The sequence below is a fragment of the Mizuhopecten yessoensis genome, unplaced genomic scaffold (assembly GCF_002113885.1).
Source record: "Mizuhopecten yessoensis strain PY_sf001 unplaced genomic scaffold, ASM211388v2 scaffold9977, whole genome shotgun sequence".
NCBI classification, from domain to species: domain Eukaryota; kingdom Metazoa; phylum Mollusca; class Bivalvia; order Pectinida; family Pectinidae; genus Mizuhopecten; species Mizuhopecten yessoensis.
Window position 1 is genome coordinate 157,205 of NW_018408317.1, and position 16,506 is coordinate 173,710.

Consider the following 16,506-nt stretch of genomic DNA (forward strand, 5'->3'; position numbering starts at 1 on the left):
TCGACAAGCTTATTTTGGTTTTAGTTCTTAGTTATTGACTTGCAAAACTGTATTTGTTTCATTGTAAATATCTGTTGTTAGTATTTCTAGAATATATAGAGTTCATTCTGTTGTTTGTGTTAAAAAATATTTAGTTTATTTTGATTGCTCTATTGTTTGTAGTATTGTAAAAAAAAAATGGTCATTGTATTTTGTCTGTTGTTTGTACTTCTGGTATATATACAATTCATTGTTAAAGTTCACTTGTTTTTACATATAAATTATTGTTCAATGTTAATGTTCTTTTATTTGTACTTCGGAAATATTGTTTTGGTTATTGTTATTAAAATTTTGTTGTTTCAGCTCATAAAATATAATTAGTCAGTTGTTCACGTTCTGTTGTTTATACGTATGTGATATATAGTTTATTGGTAACCTTCTATTGTTAATACTTCCGAACTATAGTCACCTCATTGTTAACAGTTTGGTCCAACTCAGTCACTGACAAGTCATCTAAAAAGACGGAATGACGTAAAATTACAGTGCAGTATATTAACAACTGTCTTGAAATCCTATCAGATTCGTTTATCAAATTAATTCGCAAAGATCACATTTTGAAAATTTATATTAGCTACAGGTTAAAAAAGTTTGAGTAACTGTAGGATATTTTATATTTATAATTACTAGAAATGAAATGAATACTTCGATGCGTATCAGATACCAAGATGAACATATTGTTTTATTATTCTTTAAAAAAAACTCACGAAAAAAACTAAAACCCACAGCACATATAAGCACTAAAGACCTTTCCCTTTATTATCAGATTTTGATATAAATTCTTTAAAATACTTTTAATCTCCGTCACGAAAAATCAGAAGGCGGTGATCTCCCTCTGAAAGCAACGAAAATACAAGTTAGATTATGAAATTGTTAATATTAAAAAAAAAGATTTTAATAGATTGAATCAGCATCTCGATCGAATGCTCAATACATGTTCTGATACTCTTATAAATGGAATAATGTTGATATCTAGACAATAAATGAATTCTCAACAAAATGAAATGGAAATAAAACATGGAAATATGTATAAAATGTGTTTGCTTTTCATTTCAAAATACATTGTACCAATCAGATACATGTATAGAAAAATGTTAAATACGGGGTATTCTATATTGTTATACAATAGAGACAAAAGTAAAAAAGAGAAATACATTACTTCATCCATTATCAGACAGAAAGCGGAAGTTTACACCTGTGGTGTTAATTGAATATATTGAACAGATTTTTTTCTCTCTTCTAAAATATATTTCTATTTTTTTTAATTTTTTTTTTTATATCAAACATTTTTTTTTGGAAAAGCATTCCCCCCACCCCTTCTCTAACATAGGATCATCTTCAAACACAAAACATATTTCTTTCGATTTGAACGATTTTTCAAAAATGTCCCTTAGTCTCATTTTGGGTCCTGAAATAGTATTTTCATAAAATGTGAAACGTTGAAACTGGTAGAAGAGACTGACACCGTTTATGACATGCATGTGTACAGAGAATGACTAGAGAATACATATAGTTGTTCTTGTTCCATCTAACCCAGAATTAGTAACATACAATAAATAATGTAGCATCGATATATCAGCTTTTGTCATGAATTAGTTCACAACTATATACTTTAATCATAAATTTATATTACTACTATACATGATATACATACTACATATATTTGTAAGAGCATTTTAATGTCTATAATTTATTATGTTTAGTAATTGTTGTTCCAACACTGGACATCAATCTACATCTACTTACAGACATATATAATATATCTAAAAAAACAAATGTGGTATATTTTTTATCAGTAATAAATACTGATAGGTATCATATATATATATATATATATATATTATTGTTTTACCGACGATATCTTTTACAATTAGCCATTAACTATCTTTGATGGTATCCATTATCAATAGCGAACCGATTTTGTGAACGATAATTAATAAAAAAAAATAAAAAATTAACGTTTCAAAGTTTTGATAGGTACATCCACATGTTGCTTTAGTTAAATAATGTTTCTAACACGTCGAGTTTCATTCCTTTGATCAAACCTAAGTGGACGAAACGGACACATGGTGCTTTAAATCAACGTACTACGTTTCCAAATGATTGCTTCCTGCTTCGCATTTCAAGCGATTATTTTCAGACATTTGCACATAATTGTTTGTAGGGTTTCAGAACGCTTTGTTTTGGTTTCAGTTCCTACAGTATCGTTAGGATCGATAATGAGTTCTGAATTTGTCCTCGTGTCCTGACGATGTGCCGTTTTTTTCTGTTTTTATCTTATCAACATCAATATCGATTGTTTCGTAGTCTAAACCTCCACATGTTAGTACGTTGTCAGGGTGAGATATGGGTTAGATATCGGAAACTCAACATTTCTTGCAACTCCTAATCTAAAGATTTTTCAAATACGAAATATGCATCTGATTTTCTAATGCTACTAATATAATTCAACCTTAAAAAGTCAATATAAACACTTTTTAAGATGAATTTTATGAGCTGGATATAATTGTATACGCCAACTAAACGTGTATTCTATACGATGTTTACCAAATTCCTTTATCTCAGCACTTGTCTGAAATTTGTACAGGTTAACGTCTGTTTATGTATAATAAGATTCCATCTAAAACCTCACATTAACCATCACTTATGTTTATTAAAGTTTCAGTAATTACATTCGACACAGCACAGTACAATTAAGTAATTAAGTTAAACTAAATCGAATGTTAAGTTAACAAAATCGAATATTAAGAAGTTAACAAAATCGAATATTAGGAGGTTAACATAATCGAATGTGAAGAAGTTAACATAATCGAATGTTAAGAGGTTAACAAAATCGAATGTTAAGAAGTTAACACAATCGAATGGTAAGACCTTACAAATTGCTACACATGCAAGCGTCAGCGGCGGACATTTTAAATGAAAATAAAATACTAAACAGAACAAGAGGTCCATTGGACCTGTATCGCTCACCTGGTTGTATATATAAGTCATTACAACTGAATGCATTAGTACATCTTTACTTTCAACTAATCAGGGGCCTCCGTTGAGTTGCCATGTTAACAGATTTCGAATATGTCATATTACAGGGTGTAATTAGACAATACTTTAATTTTCAATCAACTATAAGCTTTTATAAACCTAGAAACCAATTTTTAACAATTTAAGAAAACTACACCAGAGAATAGGAAATCTAGCTGTACCATTTCTTAGGACCGCAGGGGTCAAATCATCCTCATTCAATTAAGAAATGTTTGTTCTTCCTCAATAATGTTTTTGACCAAATTTTGTACAATCCACTCAGGCAATTAGGGGGTATTAGCGTCTTAAAGCAAAATATTAGATAATTTTCCTCTTTGGGGCCCGGCCTTCCTAGCCCAAGGGGTCGAACCAGCCTCATTTATTTCAGAAATTATTGCCCTTTCCTACTGATGCTTCAGACTAAATTTGGTTGAAATCCTCTCTGATGTTTAGGAGGATATGCGTTTAAAAGCAAATTTAGCTAAGTTCCCCTTCAGGGCGCCGACCCCCTCACCTCAGGGGGGTCGAACCAACCTCAGTTATTCAAGAAATGATTGCACTCCATTACTGATGCTTCAGATTGAATTTGGTTGAAATCTTCTCTGGCGTTTAGGAGGAGATGCGTTTTAAATCAAATTTAGCTAAGTACCCCTTCGCCCCCTGACCTCAGGGCTTGAACAACCTCATTTATTCAAGAAATGATCGCCCTTTCCTTCGGACTAAATTTGGTTGAAATCCTCTCTGGCGTTTTGCAGGAGATGCGTTTTAAAGCTCCCCATCAGGGCCCCGCCCCCTGGCCTCAGGGGTCGAACAACCCTCCTTTATTTAAGAAATGATTGCCTGTCCATACTGATGCTTCCCTCCAAATTTGTTTGAAATCCTCTTTGGCTTTTAGGAGGAGATAGGTTTTAAAGAAAAAGTTGATGACGGACGACGGACGTTGCGCCACGGCATAAGCTCACTATGGTCCTTCGGACCAGGTGAGCTAAAAATGGAAATACTTAACCTTTTGTAAAAATAATCTGTGCCGTGTAATTAAAAAGGGTTTAGGAGGAAACTGAAATGCAAGGGTGGGGTAAGAGGGAGTTACTCATCGTTTTAACGTTTTTAATATGACTATATACTTCACATTTGTAATTTATATATTAACAGTTACATTCCATTTCAAACGTATCTTTTTGCAAAATAGTTTAAATCCTTGGTCCATGTACTGATTTATTAAAATTTCTAAATATTGTAATATATGTTATATGGTTTTACTGGCTACAACGAAACAAGGGTATGATCATTGTATGCAGAGAAGAGTAAGAGAGTACATCAATATGATACATCGAGCCACAAATTATGAAGGAAGACAATTTTGTTTATAATTTGTTAGAAATGCGAGTATTATAAATACCTTCCCTGAGGAAGTCACAGTTATGCCATGGTCAAAGTTACGGACATTTTTTTTCGGATAGGCGGTTTGGTGCCGCGATTCCTGAGTATAAGGCCAGCAAAAGGCAGGAGTCAAAAATGGCCCTCCTTCGTAACTTGTGTTTCTACATATCCAAATAATATAATCACCACGTATCATATGATACTAGTATGTGTTTATCCAAAGCTTCGAGTTACTTGTCGTAATATATATCTAAATATCATACGAGTTTTATTTATTTGTTCGATATATGTAGAATAAGTTAACTATTAGTTATAAAAGACACTAGGGCATTTTAGCTATGCATATGGAGATAATTGTTGGAAGGGTAGTAAAGGATGATGTAAATTATTAATTATTATTACATAGGAGATTTCTGTTAATTGTTACGAGGAGGAAGACAGAAAGACCCATACTTTAGTTTAATGGTTATAGAAAGTATATTAGTGATTCCATATCAATATATATATAAAGAGAGATAATAAATGTATAGATTAGAGGATGGATATGATCAGGAGCTTACCATGAGTCAGGACTGGGATTCATAGCGAACCATGATTCGTTAAAGGTGAAAACATTACGGGTGTTGATTCACAGTCTTTTTACGATTCTGAGATGATTTCTGAGGTATTACATAAATGAACACATGAAGTCAAGAAGAGAAAACTTTGTGCTCACAAAATTCAGTAGTATTTTACTTTATTTCTTCAATGATATTATGAAAACTGACATTCAGGATTAGATGAAAAGTGCAAATGTACATGACAGGTGAAATGGATTGTTGCGTGACTTTATTAACAATGATATACCCTGAATACTCTTAGTATTCCAGCATTTAAATGTACCGATATTTTAACATGACACCTAAGTGTTTGGTTTCATTACATACTTCAGAATTTCGTTCAGATAATGATTTGGTATACATTAAATATACAAGATATGAATTTAAAAGTTCGGAAAATATGTCAAATTAATGATAAAGAAAAACGGCCGAAGATTTAATTTTGAGTAATTTTCTAACCAAAATGGATTGTGTTTATTCATTAATAGCTATCTCACGTTCCTCTGTGTTTATATATTTACATATATATAGTTTATTTTTGCAATTCACACCTGAGTAACTCCGAATTCCTGCATGGTTTTCGTCTCCATCTCTCTCTGTTTAATGGGTATGTCTTCTTTGATTTTGATTTCTAGTGGGGTTCCCTGAGAGCATTCCTCAATGTCAAACACTCCGCCACAACCCCTGAACACCCACCATTCGGTTCCGTCAGGACCGATTCCATACTTTTCTTTAGCGGGTTCACACTTGTAATATGAATGACGCTCAATCAATGTCACATTCCTGATTATAGAATTTTGATAATGGGACTTCATATAGAATGGCTTCTTAAATAATCCCTCTGCGCTACTGAGGTATTTTATACACTCCCCTGCAAAGAACAAAACAAGAGCTTTTAATACATCGTACTAATTAGGTACAAGTACGTTAATCAAAATAACATAATTATGAAGTAAAGAGTGACCTCCTGTTTTGTTTGATATTAATATCAGCGTGTTACATTACGATCATCAGTATGCATGTACCTTGTAGTGTCATCTCTTCGGTTTAAACTATGAGAGCGTACTTGAATTTGACCTAGATCTACATGACCTGCGTCGACGTTGAAGAAGACGCTTACCATTTCAGAACATATGGTCTTATTTTCTTTGAAATTGTGCATGTTTTATACTTCATAAAAAACTTGCCCTTGTTTCATCGATTTTTATCTTTTTTACACTTCGAACAAGATGATTTTAGAATGATTTCTTTATGAAAAAATTGTAGTTATCTGAAAATATTTTCCCTGTTCGGGCTCCTTATCAAATATTTCAATAATTAAAGGGTTCTATATGTATCATGAATTACACTAAATATAATTGCATTAATCAGCTTTAATGTTCTAGAATCAAATTACATTTTTCAAGATTGCCGATAAAATTTCGCTTATATATTATTTGCGTATGTTCTCTGACCTCAAATTGTTTTTGAAATAAATAGTTCACAGAATTTATTTTATCACCAGGAATATAAGGCATATTCGCCTCGACCCAAGGTAATTTCATCTAAAATGGGGTAGCCTGAATTTCAATATGTTCTAGAATCCTTAGTTTAAAAAGTAATAAGGGTAGCCGTTTTATTTCCTCTCCATACACTGTTTAATTTAAAGAATATAAATGGATGTCTCTAACATCATCAAGAAAGAACCTATATTATGCATTACTGTTCTTACTAATGTTCAATGATAAACTAATTATTTTAATTTACATATCAAACATGTACTTTTTTTCTTCATACATCAATCGATATATAAACTAACAAAAACATTACATAAGAACTTATAAACATTAAAGTTATGATTATTAATACATTGAAGGGGGAACAACTCATATTTGTTTTAAAGAACTGTCGCATGATACACATAACAGTAAGAAATCAAGGGAACACCAACAAATAAGTGCACACCACCTATAAAGTATAACGTTTTACCAACTAACTGACTTATTAACTGAAACATGCATGCCCGATTCAAAATATTTTTTTTGCTCTTTTTGAAACATCAAATATTTGTTTTTACATGACATCAGCTTGACAGACTTTGAACAAACTGGTTCTGTAATACAAGTTTTATCTTCATATGAACTGACTGTATTTTGACGTATTGTATCACACCTTACCTTGAGCTTCAACAACTACAAGTATGACTCCAGCTAATAGAAGCCATAACACTGGCGAATGGATGACGCGCATGGTGTGGAAAGGATCTGTAGAAAGGAAAAACAAGCATGAGAATACTTCGTTTTCTTGATTTGTGAATGAATGCAACAATGTTGGCGAAGAGTTAAGGTGAGCCACACAATGATTTAAAGTAAGACACAAAATTTGGTAATAGATACAGCTTGCCAAAAATGCATTACACTGCACTATACAGTACGTCCTTTTAGGACACGTCGGTGATGCTAGGGGCTAAAAAGGTGGAAAATTATATTTTTGTCTCAACTACTTTAGAAACAAAAGAGGAGGTGCGAAAAAACCCGCTTATTTTTAGGAATTTCACAAATTTGAGGAGAACTGGTTGATTTCAAATTAAGTAACGCATAAAGTATGTATACTATCTATTCACAATGACTTATTCAGTCTGGATACTTCTTATTAGTAACAATTCCAATATATTCACAGCGAACTTTTGGTAGAAAGTCACATGTATTACTCACGAATAAACTGTAAAATTAAAAAAAAAATGTTATGTATAATTTCTAATTTAAATTCAGTGTTTTAATTTAAAATTGAGAAACTTTGATTTAATGATAAAATTAATGTTAAACAAAGCCATATGGTAATTAGTGCAAAAGAGTACTGTATCAAAGCTGTGTGTTAGTCGTTTGTATCATTGTAAAGCGTCAGTATATAACTGACTGGAAATTAGTCTGACCCCTAATGTAATATTTATGCATCCAGTTGACAGTAATTTAGTTCGAATAACACAGGTCAAGGTCATTAATACAAATATTAGAAAACATTGCCCCTACACCCTCATGGGTTGGATCGTAATCAGGTGGAGGTCAATGACGTGCGAATATGACGTAATTTCAATTTGAGTTTCACAATGTTCTCCGTCAAATGCAGTTCTGTTATTTTAACGATTATCTTAAGTGTCATATTGTTAATGATAAAAACATTATAATAGATATCTAATATAACGATTAAGGACTTCCACTTCGGTGTCATGTGGTTCATCCTCGATATCCAGGGGTTATGCTCACTTTCGCTCTCTGCACTCCTGGAATATGTCATAGCAGAATGGAAGGCTCAGTGTGCGCTACTTTGTAGATGAGACAAGAAGACTTGTTCGATCCTTTGATGTACATCAAAAGAATATCGCGGTCGCGTAACGTGTTGATTGGCTTTGAAGTCGGGTGTCGCTCCTTTGTAATCTTCGAAGGAAACGTATCAACATAGCGATTGGTCAGTGGGTTTTTACTTGAGACCAATCAAACAGCTATCTTTGTGCCTTCAGTTTTGCTATGACGTATCCCAGGAGTGTAGTGAGCGTAGCCCCTGGAGTATCGAGGATGCTTGTGGTTATAAGGACATGAAATTGTCTTTGCCAAATGTAGTTCTTTTCTTTTAACTGGTTCTTAAGTTGCATTTTGTTAAATGATGAAAACAGTATAATATTATTTTAGATATAACAATTATAACCCCTGGAATTTCGAAGATGATGCTGTAACTACTGAGTAAGATTATTTTATGTTCCTAAACGCTAAATATACCATTGTAAAGCATCTTTTGTTTCTATAACCATAGTGATTAAGTAATAATTTTGACAAGTAACATGACCAAATTCCTAATGATGAATGGGGGAATATTACATATGAATACAATTAACCCATTGAAATATTTATATCATATAACGATAATTAATTACAATGCACAATGGGGTTCACCAGGTAACGAAAAGGTCACCGGGAAGTGTATGTCAGTACATGATATTTATTTAATCACCTGAGTGGATATTCTAACCACAGTGTTTTGTGGTCACACTCCACGTAGCAAGTGACCCAGTGATCTAGACAATATACGTAAAGCCATAATTTGTTAAATCGTTAAGGCTAAGATATCAATTATACAAAACAATTCATTAACATTAGCGTGTCGAATGAAATTACCATCTATAATAACTAATTACTTCAGTGGCACATTTACATAAAGTCATATGTTTCAGCGGAATCATGTGCTTATTAAAACTGAGCATGGGTCAAAAGGTCAATATTTGAACCACGATTGTTTGCTGCCCCAAACGTTTCTACGGGACATGAAATTCCTGTAACGTTTTGTAAACATACGTTTCACTTGCCTACGTGATAATTGACATGACGAATTAAATGACATGTCCGTGTCAATGGAAGGAAATACATGAACAATATGATAAGCTTTACTCTCGGTGTTTTTGGTGTTGAAAATTTGACCTACGTAAATAAACTATTATGCTTATTAATAAAAAAGGTTGTGTAAATATGTTCGGAATGTAATGTAAATAATGTTTAATTACCAGATTCACTTCATCGACAGATTAACTCACTCGGAATACTTTCCGAGTAACTGGTTACTGATATTCGACCGGTTTGAAAATCCTAGTATTAATATAACAATAATATGTACCTGAAAGATATATATTTCATTGTGGATTTTCAAATTAAAAAACAGCACTTTAAATCATATATGCGTTTAAATTCACCGACTGTTTCATACATTACATACCTGTAAATGACACACACGTAAAATCGAGTTTATGTTTTATTTAAGATCTTTGATTTTCAATAATATTACCGTATAATAAATTTATAATAATGATATGATTGAAAGTAAAACTGAATTTTCCTGACCATAGGGTTATATACTACGTAACAAATGGACCTATAACCTTTATTACAAGTTTGAGAAGAAACAGCAATGTTACGAGTTAATGTGACATTGTACATTTCGCTACGGGGCTACATGATGACACACGGTATCCATTTAGCATCGGAACCTAAAAAATGATGACAAATCCATTTAACTATCGAGATTTATGGCTTTTCAACTATATTCATAGCAAAATTATCAAAATCAAAGGCTTTAAGACACTGAGATATACAATTGAAGATACCTCATGTAGCATTTAGCTGAGATATACAATTGAAGATATCTCTCACAGGATTTAACTGAGATATACAGTTTACATAAACCATTTGGTTAATTTACCTTGGCTATTATTTTAGGGCGCGGAGGGCGTCACAGCAACCTTTTTTTCCTATGGACTATCGGGATTAATGGCTTTTCAACTATATTCATAGCAAAATTATCAAAACCAAAGGCTTTAAGACACCGGTATATTAAGTAAATGAGATGGCTGACATGACATATGAAGTATCTCAAATACAACTATAGTATTGATATCTCATTAAGTATACAAGATGTCTAAAATAATATATGAAATACAATGCAAACTATATAATATAAGAATCAACTGAGATATACAAATTCAGATTTGCAATATGAAATATCCCATATTATTATATACACATTATAAGATACCTCATATAAGAATAAATTGAGATATGCAATGTAAGATATAAGAATTAATCGAGATATACAATTTAACATATAAGCTATAGGAATAAACTGAGATATACAATTGAAGATACCTCATATAGCATTTAGCTGAGATATACAAATGAAGATACTTCATATAGCATTTAGCTGAGATATACAATTGAAGATATCTCACAGGATTTAACTCAGATATACAATTGAAGATATCTCATATAGCATTTGGCTGAGATAAACAATTGAAGAGATACCTCATATTGCATTTAGCTGAGATATACATTTGAAGATATCTCACAGGATTTAACTCAGATATACAATTGAAGATATATCATAAAGAATTAACTGCGATATACAATTGAAGATATCTCACAGGATTTAACCGGGATATACAATTTGCTATACTAGATAACAATACTAAATGTAGGGCCTTACCTTACTCTTGGAATACAATGTTAGGTTGACTTGACAGGGGCTATACAATGGATGACATGTCCATTAAGCTATCGAGGTTACACGTAGGAGTGGTGCCACATTTCGCTGATTCACTGCCTGTCAGCATTACGCTTTCAGTGTTGCAGGGACAGCCCTCAAAGCCTTTATAGACATACTAAAAAACCCTTATGGAGAAATTGGGAAGAAGTTGGAAAAAGAAAGAGACTAAAATCTTTGTTTGTGCAGGGTTTTACAAATGACGTAAGAAAAAGAAGGTCTACTAACTTATTGGGGAAGGATATATTTTGGTTTATGGACCAAGCATCGGCCTTCCAATATTGTGTATGTAATAATATTTTGTTTATATTAGGGATATATCCTGATTCAGTAGAAAGTCTATCCCGAAAGTTGAGGCAATAATTTTCTGAGGCACGAAAAACTGTCATTACTTTATATAACAAGCAGAACCCATGTTCATCACTGTATAAAACCGTTCAAGTGAACTATCAAAGAGAAAACTGAAAACTGAATAGACATGTGCACAAATATTGCTCAACAAATAAATCACATTTACCGTGAGTGGTATGGTCTTGCGAGAGAAATAAAACAGATTTCCCCTGCATGAATTGTCTAGAATAAGGAAAATCCGTTGTAATATAAATAGTATGCATTCATTTTCATGTTGCTCCTTTATAGTCCGTGATCGTTTATATTAAATAATACTGCATCTAAATACACTGTAGATGTTAACAAAGTAAATCATAGTCAAAATACTAAACCAAAACGATTAATAACGGAGAATACCGTCTAAAATAACTCTTGGTCGACGACAGTTTTTGTTTGATGAATTCGTATAGCACATCGTATACAATACAGGAAACACCGACGCAAGACAAATGAATGCTCGTCGGCGTGTTTAACTGCGTATATTAAAACAAATCGAACTAAACAATAAATATATAAAACCGAAATTAAAAGACACGAACATAGAAATCACATTATGTTCTTAAATGTGCCATTTTAAAGGAGAAATAAGTAAAAATACGGTATAAAATATATCAACCTACCTTGCGTGCCTGTCTTTTGTTTCTAAACTCGACTCGGTAGCGGCGCCGGAGGGATCACCTGTCAGGAGGTGAACAGGCCTGCTTACAAACGATGCTACACTTGTCAAAGCAAACGACAGCTCCCAGCCATCATGACACGTTTAATGGACGTTTTTTCCTTCCTTTACATTACGGTACAACCTCCCTTTTCTGCGGTAGTGACGTGTTACACCTAATACGACGTGCAATTATTTACTTTACACGGTTGTCTGGCATGCATGATGACTAGTAAAGAGATAAATGATATATATGCTTACTAACTGCCACTTCCGTTGCGTTAGTTCCGTTTTTAGACAGTTGTGAAAAGCCTTATATGATTGATGATAAAGGTCTATTTAATAAGAATTTGAACTATGAATATGAAATGGATAAATATAGTTCATGCAAGACAATTATAAATTGATCATAATCAAGTAGTTTCCGGTTGTTCTAGAAATGATCAGAAAATAGTAAGGCTCCTTAGGGGAGATAACTCTATCAATACAGGTAATATATTAAAGACAGCATTCAGCCTTAATCTAACATTTATGGAAGCACTCAAATGGTAACGAAAACGAGCTGAACAATTTAGTTGCGATGAAAACAAACTGATGATGATTGCGATGAAAACAAACTGATGATGATTGCGATGAAAACAAACTGATGATGATAGCCTTACCAGGGTCTGTTAGCTAAATAACAGCGGTAGAAACTCACTGATATTAGTCTACTATTTTAATAACGGTAACGTGATACAATAAAAAGAACATCCTTATATTGGTAAATAGACTTGGTAACAGTATTGAAATCACACTAAATAGAAACTTCCTACCGAGAGTGTTCACTTGTGAAAACGATACCCGTCCAGGGTGTAATAGTTCATAACATTAATCAGAAAACGCATTATTTTGATTTTTAACGAGTTGTTCAAACCGGGTAAGAATATTATAATCTGTATGTTAGAATTGCTGTTATGAATCTTATACTCTCTGGTGAGGGTGTTTTCAGCAGTTTTTTTGCATTGCTGATTACTTTTTATTTATAGCTAATAGACATTGGGTCCTCTAGCTTATAACAATAATGAAAACCCTGACCACAACATCCTTACTGAGGTTTGTTGGCTTAATAACAGTAATGAAAACACACTGGTATACAACGCGTCTGCAGGGTCCATACACTGAACAATATTTCCTTGTTCAGTTGTCTGAATGTGAGTATCATGAATTGCCAGTGCATTTTGTTTTAGCGTAGGCAAATCTGATCTACTTTTTTAAAATTAATTGTTCAGTTGACTAATGCATATTGTCTGAACAGTACTTAAAACATACTAATTCTCATCTCTCAGAGTTGCCTCCCTTTATCAATTTGGAAGCAGACTTTACAGTACCTGTTTGTGGAATCTCAAAAAGGGTTTTATGTTTCTCAAAATCATTTGTGTAGGTTTCAAAATGACATTTTGATAATAAAAGATTTGTTTACAAATAAGGAAATTACAATTACCTTCATCAACAAGAAAAAAAATCGAAATTCAAAATTGTTTACACAGATTAATATTCGTTATTATATACACTGTATCTGAATATGATCGGTATTAGATATGTGAATATGAAAGGATGATGAAAAATGAATTAACTGTTTTTAAAGTGAATTTATCATTTTTAACATCTCCAGCACGCACGTAGGCAAACACGTATAGGGAGATATGAGCATTAGCTATGTACATTAAACAGCTTATTTTTAAAAGGAATTCGTGTACATTAAACAGTTACAATGTGATATATGTACAATACATTAAAAAAGATACATGTAACAAATGTACGTTAAAACAGTTACAATGTAATACATGTACATTAAAACAGTAACAAAGTCAATGTACTTTAAACAGTTACAGTGTAATTCGTGTACGTTAAAACAGTTAAAATGTAATACATGTACACTAAACAGACTTTTAATAAAATAATTCGTGTACATTAAACAGTTACAATGTAATCCATGTGCAATACATTAAAACAGTTACAATCATTAATGTAACAAATGTACAATATAATTCGTGTACAGTAAAACAGTTACAAAATAATGCACTTCATAATACATCAAGAAATGTCTTAATATAAATAATGCTGTTTCTGAATCTCAGTCATATGATACTTCGTACACAATAGAACATGTCGCAAGGCAATACTGTGTCTACGTCTCTGTCTAGCGATTATAATACGTCCTACACACCAGCTAGGGAACGTGTTAAAATATTACTGTGTCTAAGTCGGTCTAATAAGTCTCGCTAAAACACGCAAAGAAACGTCTCAAAATAGTAATGTGTCCACATTTGTGTCTAATAATACTTCCTACACACCAGGAGGTTTGTCAAATAGTCCCTTAAATGCATTGCTGGAGCCCACTCAATGATGAGAAACGAAATTATTGTGGATAAGTATACAATTAAAATTGCTGGGCTGGGAACCGGGGACATGTGTATGCAGTTGTGTGATCTTATCTATGTTAAAGCGGCCGGAAAAACACAACCATGATGTTTTTGACGATACGAGTGAAATTGGTTTTAAATAACTGGCGCCGTCACGGATTTTGCATCTTCAGTCACGTATTATATAAAGGTGTCGTCACGGGTTATATATTTACATATTTAGCTTTACTGATGTTAAAGCATAGTAATGTATTGTCACGGATGAAGAACTACGAGATTTGCTGACGGTTACTGCTTTTTAAAGAAATAAACCTAAATGCCTCAATGATATGTTCTCGATATGCCAGAGTTACAATACTTAGTATGCTATATATGTCTGTTTTTACAAAAGATTAATATATCTGTTTTTGATACAATTGACTAAAAGAAGATTAAAGATTATTCTCGCACAAAAAAATAACAAAAATATAATTTAGCATCCCGAATCATGCTTCAATTCTGTGGACATTTGTAGATACTTCCCTAAAATAACACTAAGCAAACAAGCCATTTAGGAGTAGCTTAGTTATACGACTTCGTGAACCTTTAAAAACATGTATTGTTATTGAAAAACGGAAGCTCGTTAAGTTTTCCATGTGTCATTTAAAGTTCCCACTCAAACTTCTTCAATAAGCCAAATGATGGCACTGAAAGATAGCGTATCAGACTGACAATCTAGCTGGCTACCTTTCTGTCTTTGACCTCATCAAGTGTAAAGATGTTTACACTTTGGTAATAGATATCGCTATGCCAACCATGCCTTGCATTGCACCATACAGCTTTCCTCCTTCTAAGGTTCATCGGTGATGATATGGACCAAATAAGTTGAAATACATATTGGTATAAAATGTTGTTTAAAACCATTGATTATACGAATTCATAAAATTCCAGGTGTACTGGTTAATTTTAAATTAACAATGAGTAAAATATGTTTATTATGTATCGGACGCATCACTACCCAAAGAGACGAAACTTAGATTAAGACACGCCCTCTTCCCCGCCCCCCTTTCCTCCCCATAAAATGATAGGATGAAATACCGAAAAAGTGGTTCGATTTATTGTGAAGTGAAAAAGAGAGGGATGGAGGACGGGGGCGGGTCCGAGTATCTGAATATTCCTTTCAGACATAGGCCTTTTCCGTCTTGTGAGCAGGTATTGATTAATATTATCTTCCCCTGCCCTGAGGTTGTGACAGAGAATTCTCCAACCCGAGGGGTGATGTTTTTTGGTTGTCTAACCCGAGGCTCTGCCGAGGGTTAGACAACCAAAAAAATCACCCCGAGGGTTGGAGATTTCTCTGTTACACCCTCAAGTTAGGGGATTATTATTTTCTCCCATCCTATTATTTCAATCACAGCTCCACCGACAGTAGTCTGTCATGTTTGTAAACAAAACACATGTGGGGTATGCATATCGTCATTCAATTTTGATGACGTCACAATTACCGATGACGCATTTTAATGACGTCACAATTGAACACGTGCTAATCGGCATGAGGCTGTCTCCCCATAGGGGATGAAAAGCTGATCTTTCCCGGCTAAAACGGGAGACACACCTGTGAAGGGTTGGAGAATGTTACGTCATTAGTTTGTGTGAGAAAATTACGTCATTTTCTCAAAAAGGTATGACGTTACTCTCACAAACAAATGACGTAACGATCAATACCTGCTCATAAGAGCAGATAACTCTGCAATACGAAAAGACGGAATAGTAATTGTCAAATATCATTCACATTAACTTAAAAAAACCTAATGGTCAATCAATGCAATAAGGTTAAACGTTTATTGGTCAAATGGTCAAACAACTGCAATGTTACACAGCAGAAAATGGGTAAAGGGAAATTGTAAGGGCGCCTTTTAATTTGTATAAGTCGTTTATAGTGACCCGCTCTTTAAGCAGTTAACACAAAACATACAATTTTGGA

General features: G+C 33.2%; 1 protein-coding gene across 4 annotated transcripts; it reads right to left on the reverse strand.

The window, feature by feature from the left end:
* Positions 1 to 772: 772 nt before the first annotated feature.
* LOC110459138 lies at positions 773 to 12,314 on the reverse strand. 4 transcript variants are annotated; one of them, XR_002463866.1, is made up of 5 exons: positions 12,104 to 12,314; positions 7,190 to 7,276; positions 5,585 to 5,904; positions 4,995 to 5,093; positions 773 to 871 (listed from the first exon to the last, which is right to left on the reverse strand). XR_002463866.1 is itself a non-coding variant. In XM_021511239.1 (4 exons), exons 1-4 carry the CDS (start codon positions 8,304 to 8,306, stop codon positions 851 to 853), a joined length of 459 nt encoding a protein of 152 aa, XP_021366914.1. In that variant the 5' UTR covers positions 8,307 to 8,309; the 3' UTR covers positions 773 to 850. The 4 variants fall into 4 exon arrangements, 1 of the variants encoding a protein (XP_021366914.1); XR_002463867.1 differs by lacking the exon at positions 12,104 to 12,314 and adding an exon at positions 11,037 to 11,162; XR_002463865.1 differs by lacking the exon at positions 12,104 to 12,314 and adding an exon at positions 8,276 to 8,309.
* Between the last annotated feature and the right edge of the window lie 4,192 nt (positions 12,315 to 16,506).